The sequence below is a fragment of the Notamacropus eugenii genome, chromosome 4, assembly GCF_028372415.1.
Source record: "Notamacropus eugenii isolate mMacEug1 chromosome 4, mMacEug1.pri_v2, whole genome shotgun sequence".
NCBI lineage: Eukaryota > Metazoa > Chordata > Mammalia > Diprotodontia > Macropodidae > Notamacropus > Notamacropus eugenii.
This window is the reverse complement of record NC_092875.1, coordinates 279726942-279739446: the sequence shown is the minus strand read 5'-3', so window position 1 is coordinate 279739446 and position 12505 is coordinate 279726942. Positions and strand designations below refer to the sequence as shown.

The following is a 12505-nucleotide window of genomic DNA, read 5'->3' as shown; positions in this document are numbered from 1 at the left end:
AAGAGGAGAACAATGAAAAACAAAGCCGGCTCTGGTACCAATTCTAATGCTGGGTCACAGGTAAAGGGCAATCATCTGACAAACCATGACAAAAAGCAGAATCGATGAATATTTTTTAAACATGAGGTAGATGCAATGTACTTTTGCTATACTTACTGTATCCCATATCTGAAGCTTTATCTGCTTTCCATCAATAGTTATCATTCGAGCACCAAATTCTACACCTGAATAGAATTAAAAAAAAAAATTTTCATTCACAAACTGGTAGGAAAGTATCTGTTTAACATTACAAAGCTTTTTAATGTAAATTTACACATTCAAGCAGTGACATGCTATGTGCTACACAGATCATTTAGTCAAAGAATATATATATCATAAGGCAGAAGTGCTGACAATAGTCAATAAACATTTATTAAGCACCTACTGTGATCCAGGCATTATGCTAAAAGCTGGGGATATAAAGAATGGTAAAAGACAACAATCCCTCCTCTCAAGGGCTTCATGGTCTAATGGGGGAGACAATATGCAAATAACTCTACACAAGCTATATACAGAATAAAGAGGAAGTTATCAACAAAAGGAAGGAATCTGAATGAAAGGGGATCAGGAAAGGTTTCTTGTAAAAGGTGGGATTTTAGTTAGGACTTGAGAGAAACCAGGAGGTGGAAATAACGGAGAGTATTCCAGGTATGAGGGACAACCAGTGAAAATGACCAAAGTCTGGAGATGGAATTTTTTGGGTGAGGCTGAAAAGTACTTTGTGTGTTTGGGGGCAATTAGGGCTGGGGTGTTGGTGGCATAAGAAGATTGGAAGACAGGTAAGGTGCAACACTGGACAGGAAGGAGGTAAGGGACTGGTTACAAGGACTCCGAATGTAGTATTTTATATCTGATCCTGGAGGTGACAGGAAGCCTCTGGAGTTGAATAAGTACAAGGGTGACATGATCGGACCTCAACTTTAGGAAGATCACTTTGACAGCTGAATGGAACATGGTCTGGAAGAGGAGAAAAACTTGTGGTAGGTAGACAAATCAGAGGGCTATCAGGCATGAAGAGATGAAGGTCCACACCAGGGTAATGGCAGTGTCAAGTTGGAAGCATGTTCAAGAGAGATGATATGAAGAGAGAAGCGACAGGACTTAGGAAAATGACTGTATATGGGAAGTAGAAGAAAGTGAAAAGTCTAGGATGATTCAGTTTTTGAGATTAGGTGATTAAGAGAATGAACACCCAGGTGGTACAGTGAATGGAGCACCAGCCCTGGAGTGAGGAGGAACTGAGTTCAAATCCAACCTCAGAAACTTACTAGCTGTGTGATCCTAGACAAGTCACTTAACCCTGTTTGCCTGAGTTCCTCATTTGTAAAATGACCTGGAGAAGGAAATGATAAATCACTCCAGCATCTTTCCCAAGAAAACCTCAAAGGGGTTGGATACAAGTGAAACAACTGAACAACAATTGAGAGAATGGTGGTAAGCTTAAGAGTAATAAAAAAGGTAGGAAGAAGTTAAAGTTGGGCAAGGAAAATGCTAAATGCTGGATAAAGATACAAAAGAAGGCAAAAGACAGTCCTTCCATTTGAAGATCTCGCAATCTAATGGGGGAAAACAACTTGCAAACAACTACATACACACAAATTATGCACAGAATAAACAGGAAATAAACAACAGAGAGAAGGTAGTAGAATTATGGATTGGGAAAGCTTTTAATAGAACATAGGATTTTACCTGGGACTTAAGGGAAGCTAGGAGGTAGAGATGAGGAGGGAAAACATTCTAGGCAAGGGAGGCAGTCAGTGAAAATGCATCCAGAAATGAAGTATCTTGGGCAAAGGATAGCAAGGAGTCAGTGCTACTGAACTGAAAAATATGGCAGGGGTGGTATATAAGGTCTAAGAAGACTGGGCGAGGGATGAGTGGGGTGGGGGGAAAGAAGACGCTAGATTATAAAGAGCTATTTTTTTCTGATCCTGAAAAGTTACTGAGAACTCTCAGTGGACAGCTTTACATGATACTCATGGTTAGTGGACACAACCCGGATTAAGATCCAGCAATGGAAACTGAGGAGTTATTAGATAACTAGAAACTCAAAAGAGTGTAGTGTCAAGAAAACTATACAGAGCAGGGAAGAGAGTGAGTGATCAATCATGTCCAAGCATGCGGAAAAGTCAAGAAGGGTGAGGATAGAGAAAAAGCCATTAAGTTCGGCAATCAAGTACTGGTTATCCTGGGAGAGAATAATTTCAACTGAATGATAATGATAAGATCAGACTTTGGAATTACAGAGTTAAAGAGTTAAAAGTGGATGCACCTTTTGTAGGCAATCTTCTTAATATCTCAAAAAGATCATAAAAATGGGGAAAAGACCCACATGTACAAAAATATTTATAATAGCTTTTTTTGTGGTAGCCAAGAACTGGAAATTGTGAGAATGTCCATCAACTGGGGAATGGTTGAACAAGCTGCAGTATATGAATGCAATGGAATACTATTATGCTTTAAGAAATGATGAACAGGCGGACTTCAAAAACACATGGAAAGACTTATATGAACTGATGCTGAGTGAAAGGAGCAGAATCAGGAGAACACTATACTCAGTGTGTGCAGACTGATTTTGATGGACTTAGCCCTTCTCGGCAATGCAAGCCCCTAAAACAATTCCAAAAGACTCATGATGGAAAATGTCATCTACATCTAGAGAAAAAACTATGGAGTCTGAATACAAAGAGAAGCAGACTGTTTTCTTTTTTGTTTTTTTTCTCTTTCTCATAGTCCCTCCCATTTGTTCTAATTCTTCTACACAATATGACTAAAGTGAAAATATGCTTAATAAATGTATATGTAGAGCCTATATCAGACTGCAAGCCAGCTTGGGGAAGGGCAAGAGGAGGGAGGGGAAGAAAACTTAAAATTTATGAAAGTGAATGTTGAAAACTTTTCAACTTATTTTTTAAAAAGGTCTTCTTAAAGGGTTTAACCACAAAAAACAAAGAGGGGGGATGACAGTGATAGGGGGTGACAGATAAAGGGAGGGGGTTTTTGAGGATGGACATTTCTAGGCTGCAGCAGCCAACAGACAGGGAAAGAATAAAAATAAGTGACAGAGTGGGAATGAGAGAGGGAGAAATCTGCTGAAGAAAAAGGGATAGCCTTGGCAAGGAAAAGGGCCCCCTCATTATGTGAGGCAGGGATGAAAGAAGAGATAGTGGGAGAAGGAATGTGATTGGTATGAGAAGGCGAGAATAGGGAGCTCTCAGGGAATGGCCTCATTTTTGCACTAAGATGAGGTAATGATCTTAGCTGAAAGGGTACAGGGAAGGAGAGAAATGGAAAATTTGAGGGACAAAAAGGTTTAGAAGAGCAGCTGTGGTGAATGGGATACTAAATTAATTAACGAGCTGCAAAAGAATTGCCTTGTAGCAGTGAGGGCTCAGTTGATTTTGTGTTACATAAATTTTTAGTGGATTCAATCAGCAAGGTTTCATAACTTTACATAGCTTCTCTCCCCACCCACCCCTTTTTAAATTGTTTTAAAGCAGCATATATGTATGGTGTGAAGATAGAGATACTGGGAGCAAACTTGCATGGCAAGTTCAGCAATATGATAAGGGGAAAAAGAAATAAGAACAGCACAGAGTTAAAGGGGAAAGAGTGTAGCTAGTGTAGGGGTTATGGCCTTGGAAAGAACCAAAAGGTTGAAAGACTGAAAATTATAGTCTGGACTAAGGACTGTGTTTAGGGTTGCAAGGCAGAGGAGGAGGTGAAATGATGATAGACTATGATCAGAAGAGAGAAATTCATAGTTCCTAAACATGGAAATGGTACATTTGTGGATGATGGCAAGATCCAAGGGTATGACTATCTCAGTGCATGGATGAAGTGAAATAGAATAACAGGTCATACGAAATGATCAAATTGAGGAACTGTGAGTTAGGGTGTTTTCGGATCTATATGTATGCTGAATTCCTTTGGTATGAAGGCAGGCACCGAATTCACTGAGCAAAGAACAGGAATATACTGGAGAGAAGTAGACAACAGTTACCAGAATTTGAACTGGGTGATAGATACGGAAGCAGTGAACCTCAAAAGAGAAGAGATTATTGAGCAATAGTGGTAGAGGAAAAACTTGGATGTGGCAGTGAGGAGCAAGGACTATTCCAACTCCCTCATCTTGACCAGTGAATCAAGGGGAATGAAAGTGAAGCTAGGAAGTCAGAGAGGCTGTGTCATCAAGAGGCAGTCAGGCATCTGTGGAAGCCTGAAGATGAAAGTCAGTTTGTTGCTTATGTAGTACTCTAGAAAGCTGTGTGGAAGTAGTGTGTAGCAGTGTGTAACTTTATGGTGGGATTTTGTGAGGACTGGGCTAAATGGAATGGGGGAATAAGGGATTGGGCAATGATGAACAATGATGAATCATTGTGACGGGTAGGGTCTGACCAAGTGGAGTTTGTCAAATCACTGAGGAGGACTAGGTAAGAAATAGAGAAATTAGGAAATAATTTTAAAGGCATATTAATCAAATCCAATGCATTTTATGGATAACTGAAGAAGTAGTAGTAGGGGTAATACAGTAATTCTTCTAATAATAGTAGCTAGCATTTATATAGTGGTTTTAAGGTTTACAAAATTTTTATAAATTAGCTATGTAAAATATTATCTTATTTTATCCTCATGATAACCCTGGGAGATAAATGCAGATGAGGAAAACTGAGGTATCCACTACACCGCTAGCTACCTATTTAACAAACACACTGACAACACAAGAGAACTTTGAAAAATTATTCAAATATAGCCATTTCTTTGAAAGTACATATAAATTTTTTTCCTAAATCACTACTGATCAGTGAAATGCCAATTAAAATAACTCCGAGGTATCGCCTCACATCTATCAGGATTGGTTTATATGACAAAAAAGGGAAATGATAAATGTTGGAGGGGATGTGGGAAAATTGAGATACTAATGCACTGCAGGTGGAGTTATGAACTGATCCAACTATTCTGGAGAACAATTTGGAACCATGATCCCAAAGAGCGATAAAACTGTGCATACCCTTTGATCCAGCAATATCACTATTAGGCCTGCATCCAAAAAGATTTTTAAAGGGGAGGGGGAGGGAAGAAGAACCTATATGTACAAAAATATTTATAGTACTTTTTTTTGTGATAGAAAAGAATTAGAAATCAAGGGGATGCCCCTTAATTGGGGAAAGGCTAAACAAGTTGTGGTTGTTTTCAATGGATTTCAATGGAATATTATCGTGTTCTCTAAGAAAAGACAAGCAGGCAGATTTCAGGAAAAACCTAGAAAGACTTATATGAACTGATGCAAAGTGAAGTAAATAAAACCAGAAGAACACTGTACACAGTTAACAGGAATACTGTTAAGATATTCTCAGCAATACAATAATCTAATACAAAGGACTTGTGACGAAAAAATGCTATCCACACATCCAGAGAAAACTCTGATGGAGTTCTGAATAGAGACTGAAGCATACTATATTTCACTTTACTTTCCTCACGGGTTTTTTTATGTATGACTAATATGGAAATATGTTTTCAATGATTGCACATGTATAACTTCTATCAAACTGCTTACCATCTCTGGGAGGGAAAAAAGAGAGAAGGGAGAGAACTCGAAACTCTAAATTTTAAAAAACAAATGTTAAAAATTGTTTTTATATGCAATTGAGGAAAACATTATAAAAAAGAAAGTATATATATATGAAAATGTGTAAGTTATAAGACACTGTGTTCTTAATTCTCAGGGAAAAGTACCAATTTCAGTAGAACATTAATAAGTAGAAATTACAAGAATTTGTTAGGGTGAAAATTCTTCCTTTTGAAAACTGACAAAGTGTCAGTGGGTTGTCAAGCTTTCAACTTCAAATTTACTTCACTTAAAATTTCACTCTTACCCCTATCTATTTCTACAAACACCTCAAAAGAATTCTTACCAACAAAGTCAACAGAAATGAGACCTGCATTTGGATAATGTTATATATTTACCTGCGGTTTGATATTGTTATTTATTTATAAAGTCACATGAGGGTTCTTTTACATGCTTTTTTACTGATTTCAGAGTAACTTAAGTGAATGAAGAAGCATATATTAAACATTTATTTGTCATGCCTCTGTACTGGGTACTGGGGATATAAAGACAAAAATGAGTGGGCTTTGTTCTCAAGGAGTTTCCATTCAAATAGGAGATATAGCACATATCTGGGAATGGTAGCCAGGAAAGAGAGTTTTGGTTTGGGAAAATCACAAGGATGGTAAGGTCAAGATGAACAAACAACATGACGACGACAATGAAAATTTTTAAAAACAATTATGAAGTAACAAAGAAAATGACAAAGCTTTACATAAAATCATATTCTGGGGACAAACATTACCTTCCTCTATCTTTTAAAAGCTTCTAATGTGAAGCTGGCAAGCAAACTGTTACTTAATCGATTATCTGGGATCTTCTTGGGATAAGGACAAACTACTGTAGGTTAAAACCCTTGGAAAAGTGCTGAGAAACATGCAAAAACCATTTTGCATAAAAAGATGTTTTGTCAACTGATATAACTAGTCTAAATAATTTTTTTACTACAGAGATTCAAATCATGTTTTTTCATTATTATCAACCAAAATTCAGACATTTTTCTCTGTGACAGAATACAGGTGATTAATAAAATTCTACACTATCTTGTAAAAAAAATTTTTTTGCTATAGCTTTATGTATTTGCTCCTTACGTGTGATAACAGTTAACAGAGACTGTTATGCTGGGAAACAAAACAAATTCTTCAAAGTTCTAATTCAGCCTCTAAAAGTGAGGAAACAAGTAGTGGATGGTAACTTCAAAGAAATGACTATTTATGAAGATGATTCCCCCCAAAGGGGAATATCACATATTACCAAGTCATTAATATACACAAAATTTAGAGTAAGAATAAGAAAAACACACGAGGTCTTGGGGAACCAGACGTCACCCACACAGTTGTAAGGCCACCTAGTTTCAGAATCCCATCTCTCCATTGCCCACACCAGCAAATGGCTCCCCCAGCACTAATCTCAACTGGCATTTCTGGTGGAAGAAAATAAAGGTCACTTTTTTTCCCAGGCTATATAACCTGCTGCTGGTTTGTAACTATATTTAATTAATCCTTAATTATTGGGGCCTGCTCAATACCAAGATGCTCATAATGCTAATGTTTATCAAAATGAGTAACAGGAGAAAGCTATAAGAGAAAAGAGAAGATTCAAAGTAAATATTCCATAAGTAAAACAATTAAAATATTTACATAACTACTCTATTTCATGACAGATTGCAAGACAAAAATAAAACTACCATTAATAATATGAAAACAACTAAAGAGTACACTTACTAGCTAAGTGCAAATGATCTCCAAAATGCTTAATATCTGAAAAAATGAAACACCATATAGCCTAACAACTGTTTGGATTTGCTAGAAATTCATTCATACCTGGAACCCTAATCTTTGATTGTCCTCTATTCCTATATCCAATCAGTTCCCAAATCCTGTTTGTCTAAAATCTCTCTCATATCTACTCTCTCCTTTCCAATTCAGTGGATGTCTGAACTCTCATAATAATGTAACAGTTTACTAATGGGTCTTTTTCCACCTATTGCAGGCCTGCACAACATGCAGCCCACTAAAAGGATTTTGGACAGTCTGAGAAAAATGTAAAGGATATAAAAGAAAGTAAAGATTTAACAAGTACTTTCACTATTGTACCTGTCATGTAACTTGGTGGGTGGGTTACCACTGGGCACTCTTTTCTGTTTGTCATGTGACCTGTGACATCCAACCAACCATTACCAATCTGTGTCTAAAAACCTATCTGCAACCCAAAGAAGTTTAGCCTATTTTAATTTTGGCTCCTACCTGCCAAGCTGTGCAGATCTGATCTACTGTCTTCCTATAATATTAAGCTACTATTTGGTGGTATTTGTCCTTAATGCTCAAAGAGGACTAAACTGGTATCACTATGGTCAAGAAATAGTGTGTCCTACTACAGCTGATAAGATCAACATGAGCTCAGGTCAGGCACAAACAGTCCATATGAACATTTGAGTGGAGAGATGTCTCTAAATTTGTGCAGTTCTTGTTTCTTCTGAGCTACTGTGATTCTATGCAAAAGTTTTCGTACATTTTTTTTGTTTTGACCACAGAGCAGGATCCCTGCCTGCCACAGCAAGTAGGCCAGGGAAAGGTTAGGTGAAGCAGACAATCTTAAGGAAACTATTCTAGCCCTTTCCTCATGATAGGAGGTAAGCAGTGCAGTCCTTAAAAAAGACTCCAGAGGCAGATTTCAAAAAACTCTGGAAAGACTTAACATGAACTGATGCTGAGTGAAGTGAGAAAAACAAGAACATTGCACACAGTAACAATAACACTGTACAACGATCAACTATGATTGTCTTAGCTCTTCTCAGCATTACATTGATCTAAGACAATTTCAAAAGACTCAAGATGAAAAATGCTATCCATATCCAGAGAAAGAACTGATGAAGTGTGAATGTAGATTGAAGCATACTGATATCATTTTTCCTGTAGTTTTTTCCTTTTGTTCTGTTTCTTCCACATTATCGCACATGTATAACCTATATTAAATTGCTTGATGTCTTGGGGAGGGGAAGGAGGGAAAGAGAAAAATTTGGAACTCAAAATCTTTTAAAAAGTGAATGCTGAAAATTGTCTTTACATGTAAATGGAAAAAATAAAATATTATTAAGGAAAAAAAAAGACTGCTCAGACACCCAGAGGATTGCCAAATTCTTTCATTTTTTTTTCATTCTTTCACTGCTGTTTCAGTCCATTCTCAATGGACAACCGTATGCCTTGGGTCACCAATGTGCAGGGTTGTGACTACAACTCCTGGTGTATCCACACTTAACTGCTTCCTCACTTGCCTGTCACCACAGAACTTGAAGGTAGGTAAAAATGGTTAAATGGTATGGGTGATGTCTTTCGACTCACACATAAGTAAATAGTACCTACTCTGCAGGATTGTGAGGATCAAATGGGATATTTGTAAAAAGGTACTGGGCACAGCATGTACTCAGGCTGGGTCATTCCTCTTGGCTGTATACAGAACCTGTGCCAGGGAAGGGTCTTTGACTTCCCTGCCTATAGCCCTATATTAAGCTGGGCTGGACAAATGTCTGCATTTAATTTTTTTTCTGAATTTTCCCATTAGGATTCAGTCCAACACATTTTCTAGATCTGTTTGCAGGAGAAGGGAGAGCTAAATGAACAGCTTCCTACTACCTTGGCTCCACCCTCCAAAAGATACCACTTTTCAAGAAATCCTGTCTAGATCTATTCAAACCAGAGGGCAAAAAGAAAATAAAAAGAATCCACTGTTCATCTCCAAGGTGGAAAAATTTAAACATCCAGCAATGCTATTACCAAAATCCAGAGCTTCTAGAACAAAGGAGGAAGTACTATAAGCAGATACAAATAAAAGAAATAATTCAGATTGCCAAGGACCACACAAGGTTATGATGCAACTACATATAAGGAGATAAAAACTTAGACTATTATATTCCAAGAGACTGAAGATAAGGTTTACAACCAAGAATAACAATCTGCTAAATTGGGTGGGAAGGACCTTTTAACAGAAGATTATCAGGAATTCCAGAAGACTGAGATGAGCAGAAACTATGTATTGGAGCAACTGAAAGACACTAAATGATGATGATGTACTTCCATTCTGATAGGGGGAGAAAAATAATTGTTCCTTCAGAAGCCCATTGTCTTCAAAGGTCACAGATGGAGTTAAATAATCCTCTTTTGAGGATTTTAAGACAGAAAAGACAGAAACTTTTAAAAATAAAAGAAAAACAATTTAAAAACTACTAAATTGATAAAATTAAGTGCTAGTTTTAAACAAAATAATTAATTTGACTTTTTTGAGGGAAAAATCCAATTACCAATAGGAAGAATAAACAAAGAGAATATAGAGGAAACTGACAAAAAAAGTATTTTGCCCAACTACATGCCAATAAGACTGATAACTTAAAAAACACAAAATCTTTATAAAATCAGCAAATACTCAAGATTATCAAAGCAAGAAGTGAAAATTTACATAAATCAAACCCAGAAAAATTAATTGAACAAGCCATAAATAAATTGCCAAAGAATAATATAAAACAGGTCCAGATGGATTTATGAGTGAATTCCACTGAACATTCAAAAAACAACTACATCTAATATTACATAAATTCTGAAAAAACTGGTAAGGAGAAAATCCTGCCAAATTCTTTCCATAAAACAAAATATGGTCTTGATTCCTAAATCAAGGAGAGAGAATTCAGAGGAAAAAAAACTACAGACCAGTATCCCTGATTATCAATGTAAAAATATTGAATAAAATATTAGCAAAGGGGCTATAGTAACACGTTACAAATATTATACACTATGACCAAATTAGATTTATACCAGAAGTACAGTATTACTCAATACTAGGAAATAAGATAGATCCTATGCTAATGAGTAACCAAAACAATTAAGAATCATATTGATAAAGCAAAATAAAATCATAAGAATGAATGGACCTTTATTAATATGGTAAACAGAATACCTAGAAGCAAAAACTAGCATTATCTTTAATGGAGAACTACTAGAGACCTTTTCAATAAAATAGAGGATGTCCACTGTCACAACTATTACTTGATATAATGATGGAAATGCTAGCTATAGCATCATATAGAAATTGAGGCAAAGAAGAAACAAAATTATTGTACCACGGATACAGCACAGGACTTAAGACTTACAAAGACTTGAGTTCAAATCCTGACTTAAGATACTTGCTAGGTTTGTGACTTGACTGCTGCTTGCCTCAATATCCTCATCTGTAAAATGGGGATAATAATAACTCCTACCTCCTAGGGTTGATGTGAGGATAAGATGATACTTGTAACATGCTCTGCAAACCTTAAAGTGATATATAAATGTGAGCTATTATTCCAGTTACATTTGTAGATGATAATCTACACAGAGAACCCAAGAGAGACAACTAAAAAAATAAAGTGAAAACACTAACTTCAGCAAAATAGCCATATATATAATATAAAAATTATGTTTGCATTCATACTGTATATGTATTCTTATTTGCTTGTCTATATACGAGTTATCTCCCCCAGTAGAATGTGATCTCCTCAAGGAAAGGGAGTTTCCTTTTCTGTCTATCTTCAAAGCCTGGTATAGAGGTCAACAAACTATGGCTGGTGAGCCAAATCCAAGGGGAGCTAAGAATTGTTTTGCATTTTTAGAAACAATAAAGCTTCGTTTAAAAATGTAAAAAAAACATTCTTAGTTCACCTGGGTACTAAAACAGGCAAGAGCTGTAGCTGGCTGATCTTTGCCCTAGAAAAACGCTTGGCACATAGAAGGCAATTATTTCAAAACACTTATGCTTACTCATTTTATGCTATTCTTATCCATGTTTTTTATATGTTCAACAAAGGAAGTTCACTCAAGCTGACGCATATTTTCCAATAATATTTTATCACTTACCAATAGGCAGTGAAGTGGCACAGTGCATAAAGTGGGCCTGGATTCAGAAAGACCTAAGTTCAAATCTAGCCTCAGACACTTACTTGTCTGTGATCCTAGGCAAGTCACTTATTTGCTTTACTTTTCTCCTCTGTAAAATAAGGATAGTACCAGCACCTACCTCCCTATGTACTGTTTTGAGGATCAAATGAGATAATAATTGTAAAGTGCTTAGCACAGTGTCTGGCTCATAGCAGGTACTATATAAATGTTACCTATTATTATTCTACACAGAGAACTTTAGAATCAACTAAATTTTATTTGCAACAATAACTTTATCAAAGTGACACTATATAAAATAAACCCACACAAATAATCTTTTCTATATATTACCAAAGAAGAAATTCCATTCAAAATAACTATTTATACAACATTTACGATCTACCAAAACGGATACAACCCTATCAATAAACATCTCCAAATAAGTAGAAAGACATTATACTATCTAAATTAATTTTCTTATTCAGTGACATACCAAAAATTTAGGTAGGAAAAAATGATTAAAAAATCTGTCTGAAAGAATAAAACGTTACTTTTTTCTTGGAAAAAAAAATTCCAAGAGAAATAATGAAAAAAAATACAAAGAAAAGGGCTTCTTTTCTGGACTCATTTCATATTATTTAACTTGGTTCATTCTACATTCCAAACTGGACTATTTGCTATTCCCTTTACATGACAATCCATTTCCTGCTTCTATGCCTTTCTATAAGGCATATATATCTGGAATGTAGCCACTCCTTACCTCCAATTCTTAGGATTTCTCTAGTTTTCTTCAAAGCACAGATCAAGTGTGACCTACCTACTACACAAGGCTTTTCATGATCCACCAGTTGTTAGTGATTTTACCTTTTAAAAAGTAATCTGTATTTCACAGTCACAGAATTTTAGAGCTAGAAGAGACATCAGAGGGCACTTAGTCCAATACATACATGAACAA

At 36.1% G+C, this 12505-nt stretch overlaps 1 protein-coding gene across 1 annotated transcript in view; it reads right to left on the bottom strand.

The window, feature by feature from the left end:
- Window positions 1–12505, bottom strand: part of RAB2A (RAB2A, member RAS oncogene family) — a 119711-nt gene that overhangs the window by 74057 nt on the left and 33149 nt on the right. The window contains exon 3 of the mRNA XM_072604657.1: window positions 157–224. Coding sequence (XP_072460758.1) covers window positions 157–224 — 68 coding nt within the window. The remainder of the gene's footprint in view (window positions 1–156; window positions 225–12505) is intronic.